Consider the following 13,241-nt stretch of genomic DNA (forward strand, 5'->3'; position numbering starts at 1 on the left):
AATGTGTATTCAAAAGCCATACATTTCCGATACAGGAAGTAGTACCTGTTTTTTGTGGCTACATTTTAGTCCCTTTTGTTTTTCCCTCTGCGGTATGAAAACAAATTGAGGACGCATGGATATGTTGAAACAGCACTCTACAATTATAAAAAAAAATTGATTGAGGTTATGTGGTCTGTTTTCTCCTTAGGAGTTTGCTGGGGGAAATGAAAGCCATTGTTGACTGGGCATGAGCATTGGTGGATCTTGTGTATCCTTACGCACTGGAACAGGCGCTAAGAACTGCTCAGTGATTGGCTGCGCGGTTAATACTTATGCTGCTGTGGTTGGCTGCAGTCTCTAAAAAGGTTCAAGCTATTTTTTTTACAGCTTAGTGTCTGTGGCTCCGTAATTAATTGTAGCTAGCTGTCTCATATCGACGTGTTTTTAAGGAACATGAAATAGTTGTTGTGTTTTTTAATTAGAGGAGTCTGCCAGAGCTAGAGATTTGAAGTCCAACTGCTGCTGCTGCTGGTTGTTGCTACTCTGTCTTTACTTGTGATGTTGGATATGGGAGAAAGGAAAGAAGTCAAAATGATTCCTAAATCATCGTTCAGTATAAACAGTCTGGTTCCCGAAGCCGTGCAAAGCGACAACCACCAACACCACCACCAGCACCACAGAGTGGTGCATGAGGAAGAGGAGAAGACTCCTTTACCTGTCCAAGCACAGGAGCAGAAGTCGGAGAACACTTGCGCTAAAAGTGACAATTCATCCCACGACTCCTCGTGCACCGACGAGAAGGACAAGCAGGAAGAGAAACGGGACTCGAAGGAGGGCGAAGGAGGCAAAGAAGGCGACAAGAAAAACGGCAAGTACGAGAAACCTCCTTTTAGCTACAACGCTTTGATTATGATGGCTATCCGGCAGAGTCCGGAGAAGCGGTTAACCCTTAACGGCATTTACGAGTTCATTATGAAAAATTTCCCGTATTACCGGGAGAACAAGCAGGGATGGCAGAATTCCATCAGACACAACCTGAGTTTGAACAAATGTTTCGTCAAAGTGCCCCGGCACTACGATGACCCCGGGAAGGGGAACTACTGGATGCTTGACCCCTCCAGCGACGACGTGTTCATTGGCGGCACAACGGGCAAACTTCGGCGGAGATCGACCACTTCTAGGGCAAAGCTGGCGTTTAAAAGGGGCGCGAGGCTAACTTCCACCGGACTGACATTTATGGATAGAGCTGGCTCTTTATATTGGCCCATGTCGCCGTTCCTCTCGCTCCACCATCCAAGAGCGAGCAGCGCGTTGAGTTACAACGGCACGTCCTCGGCTTACCCTAGTCACCCGATGTCCTATAGCACAATGTTGACTCAAAACAGTTTGGGGAGCAATCACTCTTTCCCTGCCTCCAATGGCTTGACTGTTGACAGACTCGTGAATGGAGAGATTCCGTACGCCACACACCACCTCACAGCGGCCGCTTTGGCCGCCTCTGTGCCATGTGGGCTCTCCGTGCCCTGCTCCGGGACGTACTCTTTGAATCCGTGTTCAGTGAACCTGCTGGCGGGCCAGACCAGTTACTTCTTCCCCCACGTCCCTCACCCATCCATGACCTCCCAGAGCAGCACGTCCATGAGCTCCAGGGCCGTCTCTTCCTCCTCCCCGCAAACGGCCTCCTCTCTCGCGTGTGACTCCTTAAGGCCTTCCCTTACTAGTTTTTCCTCCGGACTTTCCAGCGGACTTTCTGACTACTTCACACATCAGAATCAAGGGTCAACATCAAATCCACTTATACACTAACTAGCATCCACAGGATCAGACTGTAAGTGAACATTTTACACCAATTTACAATGTAATATATAAATGAAAAAAATTAAGGAGAATGAACGGACAATGCAAGCCGAATTCCAGGTATTTTGTATTATTATTATTATTATTATTATTATGCATTTATTTCTGACTGTATACAAACGTCAAGTGTCGCCGAACTGTTTATTATTCCACTGTCAGCAACGTGCAATGTGACCAGAGTAAAAAAAAAAAAAAAAAAGGATTAAGCATAGTTTTTTTTTTTTCTTTTGGGAAAGGCAGTATGATTACTTTCGAATGTTTATTTAAATAGTGGTTGGAGTTTTGTCTAATTTTAAATGTTAAAATATCTAATACGTTACAGAACAACCTCCAGTCATCATGTTTGCAGTATTATCACGTCATGAGCACTGGTGGGGTGAGATTTTTCAAAAATTAACACAAAGTTTTATTTTCATTTTTAAATAAATGTTCTATAAGTGCACAATGCCCGTTCAAATCCGTGGCTCCTTGTTGTTTTGTTCTTTTAATAATACAGACTGAATAATGCATCTGTAATGCATTTTATACATATATTAACAATACAGTTTCTTTGTAGACCAAAGAATGGGTATCAATCAACAAAATATAGTTTGTTTTCAGTATTCATAACTTTACTGACAGTTCTGAAGGAGACAGACGTAATGAATGCTTTTAGCTTGTGTTTGCAAATTTACTGTATGTGGTCACCACCATGCAGGTCACATTCTTTTTGTAATTAGTGAAATGTCAATACCTGTTGAAATTATAGGTTAACTTTGCGAACGTGTAACCCGTGTTGAGTAAATGCCTCATAAAATATTGAGTGATTGTTTATGTCGTCTTTAAATTCCATGGTTGTGATTTTGTGGTCTTATGCCCCGTGTTTGTCGCTTAAACTGTTAACAGAACAAAATAAAAAAAGTAGGTTAAGTACATTTATTACGAACATTTTGTCTTTTTTGGAGAGCTAGCATTTATAGTAGCTGTCTGACAAGATACTGATTAGCATAGTGTGTTTAATAAAACATTTAAGCGACAGTTTGCGGGTATAGCCTACATGAAGGCCAGGCCTGCAAGGTGTTACAAACCTAAACTTGCATATTTATTTTTGGAAAGGGGGACGAAAAAAATTACACACACACAAACTATTTTGGGTTGTTTTACTCTTTTAACAATACAATAAAAATAAATAAATAAATAAAAAGAGCAAACAATGAAAGTCGATACTAAACTATTATTAGGATATACCTATTACTATCGTAGGCCTAACAACCCTACCTGAATAATGTGACTGAACAACAAATTCTTCCATTTCTTTAGGTTCCTTTATTTTATTTTGTTCTGAAATAGCCTACTGTTTTGCTATAGCTTATTACACATTTATTACAAGCGTCTCCTGGTTGTAGAGGCTATACAAAGCAATGCACAACACTTCATAATCACTGTCAGCTCTTGTTTTTCATTAGTTGCTGTAGTACAGAAAAACAACTTGGCTTTCAACACTTGAAGTCCAGTGATTTGGGTTCATGTTTTTAAAAGAGACGTTTTGCTAAATGTTCCCAAACGTAATGCAATAACCTCTGTACTTTATACAATAGACCGGTGGAACTCAATATCTCCTCGCAAGATGTTATCGCTCAAATGTTAAACGGGGTGACCACTCAAAAACAAAAGCAAAAAAAGGAGAGGTCAAATTTAGAACCATAATATTTTTTTTTCTCTTACTAGAAATGAAAATAATAATAATAATAATAAATAAATAATAATAATTTTTTATATATATATATATATATATATATATATATATATATATATATATATATATATATATATATATATATATATATATATATATATAGTCTAGGCTATATACTTGTGACGATAATTTAGCTTGGTGTTGCCTATACTTACTGAGATGCTAAATTATTTTATTTTTAACCCTCATATTGGTGCATATATATATATATATATATATATATATATATTAGTTGCAAAATGATTGAGGATTTAAATGTAATATTTACACGAAATATTTCCTCTGAAATTCCATTTTAATATTTTCAGTTGTAATTATTTTATGTTCACACTTTTATTCAGCATTTGTGATTACAAACTGAGGCTAAAGCAGAGCTTGCATGTGGTGGGTGTTAAATAATGGTAGCATCACGAACAAAGCATTTTTAGTCGGAAGCGGTGACTGCAAAATGATGATCTTTGGGCAGTGATTGTTTGCTCTGACTTTATTTAATTGGTTTGCATCTGCTTCCGGTCAACGGCGTGAGTTTTCAACCCACAAAGATTTACAACCAGTCTACCTGAAGCACAAACGAGGCCTAGAATCGCACCAATAATTGATATCTGCAAGGGAATCATTTTCGCCTCGACGCTGTGGACCCTAGTTAGGACGAATCGCTTGTACTGAATTGTACAGACTTAATGAAGCGATGCCCTTGAAATAATAGTTATTTTTCCTTTGTGTCTTTTGACAAGGTCTTGTAAGCAGGGTTTAGTCACAGGCTACACAAAAGGCGTGGTTTCTGCCTATTACCCCGAAGCACAGAGACACTGCGGGGGGATCTGGGGACAGCACGCAAGCACATCAGCATCCTAATACCGCAGTATCCTGCTAAAAATGCATAGTAAATATAAAACAATGCGTGGCTACAATAAAAATGATAAAATAAATAATTATGTCACTGACCGAATTTAAAGCATTTTGATATGTTCATAAAATGACACTGAAATTATTATTTGAGCTCTGTGACTAAAAGTGCTACATTTACGATCAACTATAGGCTATTCCAATACACTTAATACAAATATGTTATGAATATTGCGACAGCTTGTGCTTTAATATTCCGTTCTGCTATTTGCACATGAAATTACTATTTTTAAAAATCCTTCCTTTGCGCCTATGATAGTTTAATTTTGCTGCTTGGTATGAGTTGTCATATAAAATGTCTCTATACAACCCTATGGAGAGGCCAGATTAGAACATGTGATATAACTCAGAGTTCTACTGATTATTCCCTTTGACCAATTCGCAGATAACGGTGTGGTGAAACGAAGCTTTAATGAAGCTGATCCAACTCTGAAGCATTAAAATACTTGTAAAATGCAAAGGACGTTTCCTCTCTTCGAGTAATACGAGCCAGGCAGAGTGAGGGCGCTAGAATGACGCAGAACTGTAGTGACATTAACTTCATATCTTTGCAAAATACATGGCCTATTGTAAACTTAGTTTTCCCTGTGGCAAGACGAAATGTAATATCATTTACAAGCTGTGAAAAAACCCCGCAAGAGCTAATACAGAAATTTGCCCCAACTAAACAGCCTTCTAATATTTTAACCATTAAAAATCACAAATAAGCTGTGGAATGTTTAATTATTATTATTAATAATAATAATAATAATAATAATAATAATAATAATATTCGATAATTCAGTAACATTAAAACCAGTCATTTTAACAAAATATTAATCATTATAAATCCATAAATAATAATCACACTATTGTCAGAACAGTCAGTACAAATGTAGGTTATCTTGTCATACAGCTCCATGATTTTTTATTTGTATTTTTTTCACAAAAAATACACTTTTCCTTTTGCAATGTAAATCTAGATTTACTTTGCTATTCGACCAAGTAGGCTAATCTTCTTTGTCTTTGAGTCAACATGCTATTTTGGAATAGGGTTTGTGGTATATCCCGGTCTATATTAAAATATTTGCTTGGTGAAAGAAAACATTCGACAGATCGTGAATAATCGTTTTAATGAGTGTGTAAAGCTCCCGACTTAGTGAAGTGAGCTGTCGAGTTAAACAAACAACTTGTACCATGATGAAATTATATTGCTAAAAAGCATTTTTTTTTCTAATTCATGGCTCCTCTGGAATTTTGTATACAGAATTCTAGTTATTCCAGATACTTATGGTGATGATGATCCTAGTGTTATAAAGGCGTGTCGTTTTTATGACAAGCAGATAATAAAGAAGCTTTTCATATCAAGCAGAGAAAAAAATAAATTAGCCTACATATTTTTATACTTCTTTTGACAAAATTCTATATCGAATTATTTTTAGTTAAAATACAACATTTAAGATAATTTTCCAATTTGATCTGTAATAATATTATAAGACTGGGGCTTTTTGTATCTTGTGGCGAAAAACAAATGCTACTCTCTTGCAAGTAAGTAGGCTAAGGTGTGACTATGAGAAGGGTCACAATCAGAAGAGCAGTATCACTCATTTAATTCCTTGTATGTTTTTTGTCTTAATTGTAGACTTGCTTTTCTACGGCTTTTAATCACAATGGAGGGGCAAGTGTCCACTGAGAGACTATTTGTGTTTGGACGTTAACCCCAATGGAATAAGCAGCAAGTGCATCATATTTAGTCTAAGTAAAAATAAAAAGTCATTAAATTTGTGAATCCTTTTATTTGAATGATTTAATGTTTTATAAAAAGTTTTATTCCTAAAGTTGCGCTCTGGGTCCCTTGGCCTGTGCGTTCACCCCAGTTCTCCGTTATTTCTGTATTTGTCCCCACTCTTGTCTCTCATCTTAGATTACGCGTGCTGGTGAACATCAAATCTTTTCTCAATAAAAGATTTTAAATTCATAATTTTGCCAATATTTTCTCGCGCAATAGCCGATTGCTGTCTCACCTGATCGGAAATATAATTCACAAGATCAAAATAGTAAGATGGGGGAAATAAAAGCTTTCAATGGGAGTATGCGCAGTCATTTTGGTGACTAATAATTTATTGTCTGTTAAGATACAATATGCATGCAGATGTGTATGTATTTATTTATTTTTATTTAGTTATTTATTTTGTATCTTTATTTTCTCAAATATATTCTGGTATTGCAAAACTGTTAAAACGCCGAAGGCACATAGCTATTAAATGTTTCTTATATCATGTAGTTTTGACGTTTCTGCTTTTTTGCCCTTACATTTACCCTCGGGGGATATGTCTGTCTGTCTGTCTGTCTCTATGTCTGTCTCTATGTCTGTGTGTCTGTCTGTCTGTCTGTTTCTCTATCTATCTATCTATCTATCTATCTATCTATCTATCTATCTATCTATCTATCTATCTATCTATCTATCTATCTATCTATCTATCTCAACCGAATTATTTTACTATTAATTGTGATAGTGTGAGTTTTAATATCGTTTGTTCTTTCTTAAAACAGACCTCACAGCCATTTTTGGAGAGTTGTGTGACACATAAAAGACATGCGCTAAAGCAATATGTTTAGTCTGGTGTATTTAGTCTCAAGAAGGAAACACCACCTGGGATGCATGATGTAATAACATTCATTCAGGCTAATGAACAACTACTATATATTAAATTTTTTTTTTAATTATTATTATTACTTTAAATATTACACCAATGTTATTTTGCCACTATGTTTTGGTCGGTTTTATTATTTATTAAGTAGCCTAAACAAAAGTTTTCTTTAGGTTTAAACGTTACCAACAGGTGCCAAAATTCTTCTGGTTACCTGACATCACTCCTTCAGTTGTAAAGCACTATCTATCAAAAGCAGCCTCGAGACAATGCGTGGAGAATCACAGCCTTCGTGCTATCAAATTGCAAACTCCCAGTGCGGGTTGGGTGTCCGAGACGGAACCAACAGGCTTACAAAAAGGACTGCTGATTGTAATGAATTCCCACTCGCGCCTCTGAAACGACTGATGGATTAATGCAACAAGCTCTTATTTGTGATGTCACATCGGTGTGAGCTTCTTGTTATATTAGACATTATTCTCAAACGATTTTTTTTTCTATGATCATATAGGCTAGTATGTGTGTCACAGCGTTATGTTGTTGGGTAAATGCTGTTTATTTTAATGCCACGCTAACCTAGTTAAAAATCATTTGTAAAAGTATATATATATAGAGAGAGAGAGAGAGAGAGAGAGAGAGAGAGAGAGAGAATTTTGCCTACACATTTTTGCCCACAAACTTTATTTTATTATAATTTAGAGAGTTCACAAGCGATCCTGACTGAGTAAACACATAGACCCATGGAGTTTAATAAAGCCTTTGTAACAAATTGGTCTGTTGAATCATATAGTGCCAGTTCCTAGCTATTTAATCATTCTAATACCTAATGAAATTGTGGGAAATACAGAATAACAACAAAACGAATATAGTAAAAATAGAAATAGATAGTGGCGTTACACTGCTGGACAATAATAAAAAAAAACAAAGCAAAACAACAAAAAATATATAACAAAGCAACAATAACAATAATTATTATAATGATAATAGCCTAATAATATTAATGCAATGGTAGCTAGATCGCCTTGAGGATCTTCAATCCATCTTCAAAATAAACATTAAAAAGCAATGGAAATATTAGAAAGAAAGAAAGAAGATTCAGTCGCTGTCCGTTTCGAGCACAGATGCATTTATTGATTCTTTAGACTTCCGCCCTTGCTGGTGGACAACACGCCATTGTGTCTTGAAAGACTCAATCTGAACGCAAAATCCATAGGCCCTACGTATCAAATTTTTTAAATTATTTTTTAAACTAACGTTTAGGCTGTTTTAGACAAACACTGAAGATGTTATGCTGGTTATTCAGTGGAGGCGGAGGAGGCCCAAAGGAGGATGGGCCTGCGGTCTTAAAGACGGTCCCATCATTAACACGCGTATAAAGCCACAAAGCCGTGTCTTGCCTCGCTGTTTTCAGACAACGTTGACAATTTCATTTGATCTATTCCTATACGTTGTTTTAAATTAAAAAAAAAAATGTTGGACGAACTAATTCGACCGGTTCCTTCAGGAGAGAATGAAGATATTTTCTCTGTTCCGTCTTTTGGGGTGAGGTAGGTTGTCTGTCAGTGAGGTATAGGCGACAGTCTGTCTACAAGCCGTAAGCTGATCTGCAGAGTGCTAGAGAAAAACGGGCAAGATTCCTGGCCTGCAAGCCGAGATATTGATCTACCTCAGCCACCTAAACAAAGCCTCACCTGTTTCCCTTGTCCATACTTTATTTTATGCAGTCTAATGCTTGTTTTGTTTGACATTTCTTTTATTTCCATGGATCCGAACTTTGATACACTTTTGGGAGTACTACATAAACACTGTGTTGTACCTGAACATCCAGATTTCACCAGCAGCATTAAAGACCACCCTTCTCTCCCGGTGCAGAAAATTGCTCCCCGTTGTCTTTACAGTTAGGCCTGAAAATAAAAGTTTTCATTCAGCGGCGCAGTGTCCAATAACATCCAACGTGAGATAAAACTAATTACTCCATTATGCCCCTAGAGTTAATGTTTCATAAATTGGATCCACTAAAAGCTCCTTTATTATTTATCAGGCTTCGCTTTGGGCTGCTTGTTAAACATATCAAGATTACTTTCTGATCTTGTACAACTATTCGTCTGCAATGGTGTCGCACAGATTCATTCATACAGCCCTGCGCCCACCTCTTGTATCAGTATGCCTTGAACACGGCGCTGCTGACAGACAGCCAACTTAACCAGAGAGGAAAACGGTGCCTCGGCTAATTTAATTCCTTTGTCAATTTCGGATGCAAATGCATGCGGATTTGTTAGAGCCATAATATTTTACAACATGTGCACGAGCGAGAATTTTTCATCAGATTTCATTTGAACACACGCACAGCTTATACGCAAATATAAGTCGCAACGAACAGGTGCCAGACCCTTGTGGCACGCGACGCATGCTTTGACATCTTATGTGGTGGTGAAGAAAAATTTACATTTGCTTCACACGAAATACAGAGTGAATAATAAGCATAAAGATATATAGCCTATTGTCTTTTCTGGTTGTGCTTAATGTAAAACCATAAAGAGTTTAGCCTACTCATTATTCGTGGAATTACAAAAGTTACAAAGATGCTCTCTTTGTTTATTATTTTACCTTCCTTTATCGATTTCATGTTTTTTTTTAAAAAAATTACATTTAGCCTACCACTAAACAAACATCTAAACACAAAGCTAGAAAACTAGCCCACTATGTTTTTGCACTTGCTGTCTTTATCTTAAGTAAATAATTGCATTTGAGATCCTGATCAAATGCTATGCAAATTGTGGGGGCTGCATGTAACACTGCTCTTGATGATCATCCTTACACCTGTGAAATACAATGAATGGACAATACTCTAAATGGTGGCTGTGGCATCATTCCAAAGATAGCAGATAGATGTGGGTCATCTGTGCCCATCGAGTATCTCATCAGTGCATTGCTTTCTGAGGAGGGGACACTTTTTATACTGATAGAAAAAGAAGGCTTTGGCTGCTCAACAAACACGGCAAACTTCTCTGTTGCCAGCCCGCAGGAGATTGTATACAGAAAGATGTGTTAAGATGTCTGATTGTTTGAGGATGTTATAGAGACAGGCCCAAAGGATTTAGGCACAAGGACTTGAGATGAGATTGCAAACCAATGGCGCTCTAATTTGTGAGGCATTGTTGACTGAGATCAAGGGGAATTCCGCCGGACGGATTGGAAGGAAAGATGCAGAGATCTGAGGGAGCATGTGTGTCTATATAGGATAGCTAGCTGAGCACACAGGGCTACCAACTACAAACTGGGGGTCTATGGGTTTCATTCCCCAGTGGGGCACCAGAGAGAATGAATGGGCAAGAGAAGGGTCCTAGTGTATAGTACTGCCGTTGTGCACCTGAGCAAAGCACTTAACCCCAAGTTGAGTGCTGCATCATGTTACTCTGGTCCCCTTAACCCCTCCTCCATACAGGGCACTGAGAGAAACTGTTCTCTAAGAGTTTTCCCAGGTTAAATAAAGGTATAAGGGGGAAATGCGAGTATTGATATTGTGAGAAAATCTGGCTGTTTGCTTTGAGGTACAAGAGAGATTCTTTGGAAGAAACAATAATGGCAGTATTAAGTGCAGTGAGGCTCTGCAGCACTGAGTAAATAAGAATGTGTGCTTTTTTTTTCAAAGTTTACATTTACTCAATGTACAAGTAAACTTGTACACATTGCAACATTCAGTTTGAAGTTTCAATTAGGTTGTCCAAATGAGAGCGCATGCGTTTGAGATTCAGAGGCTGGGAGGAAATAAGGGTGTTTAAGGTGCCTCCTATTGACCTCAACTCTGTCCCCCTGATGCTCTGTGCACAAGCCCGTGACTCGTTGAATAGTTTTCACTATTCATCCTCGTCAGAGTGACTGCACTTCAAGGAGGACCAAAGGAAGGGAGGGAGACAAAAAAAGGATGACAGAGAGATTAAGTCACACAAATTTTTTGGATGTGAATATTATGAAGATGTCGAGAGTGGCATATGGTCATCGACACTGGACGCAAATGTGGAATTCAGTATTAGAAAGTAAATCATAGTACTGAATAAAAATGACATTTCTACAGTATAAAACGAGTATATAATCTTTAAGCTATGAAAACTTGCACAAGCTCATTCAGTGATATGTATAAATAGTTATGGCGATATATTTAAAATGTGCATTGTGCCAGAAATAGCGAAGGATATAACTTTATTTGAATTAGCATCAGGTTAAAAATTTTTGGTATCCTTGGCAGAAAATTATCGCACATCATCAGGAGTCATTATCATCCGTACAATTCTAAATTATATGATCATTATTCAGCAGTGCAGAAAAACACTGCATTATTTGGCAATAAAAATTATTACTAGCTTAAGGTACACTGAGAGTTATTTTATATTACAAAACAGACCTTTGAAAAGGTTATTTGTTGAAAATAAAGACTGAAAATAAATTTTACAAAAAAATTATAAAAATAAAAGCAAGTGATTAAATGTCCTTTTATTTATTTTAAAGAAGAATGACAAAATAAAATTAAAGTCGTAAACTTCTTGAATAATTGAAAAAGTATATAATTTCTTTGAGTTATCCATCAATGCAGCGATAATATAACTCTGAATGTTTTTTTTCATGTCTGTATGATTCTACATTAACTTGTTGCATTATATCTGCTATTTAGAATATAACTTGGATATCCTATATAATGTCCTATTAATTTCTGATCAAAATATTTTGTGTACTTAATAATAAATGCCCAATTTAATTCAAATTGTTTCAATTTGTCTTTACTTTATTATCTTCATTTTAAATTGTACAGATGTTGAAGAGGTTTTGCTTTGCTCTGTTCCTACATTTGCTATTGTCAATATACTCTCAGTATCATTTTAGTAGCGTATGTTATTCTTTTCTTTTTTATTATAAGGTAAATTTAGCTACATTACTGTTATCTTGCCTTATGATGAATGATCTGGCATCTGTTAGTGTTACTGTGTCACCATTTCTTTTAGTGCCAAAGAGGCAGGGGGAGGGGGGATAGAGGGATGTGCATAAATTGAAAAGAGAAATAACAGTCTTAAATTTGTCATTGTCTTCCTCCTAGATGTCTGGCAGTGTGTGCTGCAGTAGCCTGAATCCACCCTGTGATGCGTTACTCACCCATGCTGAGAATGTTTACAGTTGTAATCAAGGTCCATGTAACTTGTTTGTGAAATGTTTTGCCTTTATGTTTTAGAGGTGCTATACAATTTGCAAATAGTAGGGCATGAAGTCACAGTTTGATTAAATTGCTGTCAGTACAAAAAAGAAAGAAAAAGAAAACAGAAGCATTGTACAAAACCTAGACTGTTATTTTGCATCCCTTTATGTAAGGAGATTAAATTTTCTCCCTTTAGACAATCTTATTATTTAAATTTGAATAGAAAAAAGAAACCTTGGCATTGTACGACAATTTTCTTTGAAGAACTGTATATTTGCTATATTTAAAAGCAATGTTTTGTGACGTTTTGTTTGTTGTCAAGACAGTATTCCCCTGTTGCTAATGTTTTTGCTGTAAAGGAGGAAACATGCTGATCTACTGTGACCCAGTAAATTGTTACTTTGGGAGATAAAAACATATCTGTTGTCGTTGATTCCTTTGGGGAGAAAAGCCTTTGCATGACCTCTGAAGCTTCTAGATTTCTGTATTTGCTGAAATGTTTCCCAACATTTGGCCAGTTTGCTGACAGAAATGAGACTGATGCCTAAATAATATCAGATGTGTGTGTGTTTGTGTTTGTCAGCTTGTAAACGTAAGGAAACTTAGAACAAAGGTAGACACACACACACACACACAAGGAATGCAATGGATCAGTGTCACAGCAGCTTTTTTAATTGAGAGATCTCATGCATTTATTTAAAACAAAAATGTTTATCAAGCCATAGCGTGTTTCCCCCATGTGATATGAGAGGTTTAAGATTGCACACTTTCAACACCCAAAGGCTTCACTCACTGTAGACATTACAGGTCTCCAGAGATATCATCTTGAGGGTGTCTTTTATTGTCTACAGTTTTAAAAGTAAACAACACATGTCTCACTGAAAGACAACTAATACATCATGCAGGAGATAATGAGGGTTTGCGTTGCTTTCTCAAGGTGAGAAAA

General features: G+C 36.7%; 1 protein-coding gene across 1 annotated transcript; it reads left to right on the top strand.

Moving 5' to 3' along the window:
* The first annotated feature begins 339 nt into the window (after window positions 1-339).
* On the top strand, window positions 340-12,882 carry foxg1a (forkhead box G1a). The gene is made up of 2 exons (XM_052580783.1): window positions 340-1,810; window positions 12,200-12,882. The coding sequence occupies exon 1, from the start codon at window positions 541-543 to the stop codon at window positions 1,786-1,788; it is 1,248 nt and encodes a 415-aa protein (XP_052436743.1). The 5' UTR covers window positions 340-540; the 3' UTR covers window positions 1,789-1,810; window positions 12,200-12,882.
* Window positions 12,883-13,241: the final 359 nt, after the last annotated feature.

Source organism: Carassius gibelio, chromosome B17 (assembly GCF_023724105.1).
Source record: "Carassius gibelio isolate Cgi1373 ecotype wild population from Czech Republic chromosome B17, carGib1.2-hapl.c, whole genome shotgun sequence".
In the NCBI taxonomy this organism is placed as follows: Eukaryota; Metazoa; Chordata; class Actinopteri; order Cypriniformes; family Cyprinidae; genus Carassius; species Carassius gibelio.

Coding starts and splice junctions, on each gene's coding strand:
- foxg1a (XM_052580783.1), top strand. CDS start 541: ATGTTGGATATGGGAGAAAGGAAAGAAGTCAAAATGATTCCTAAATCA.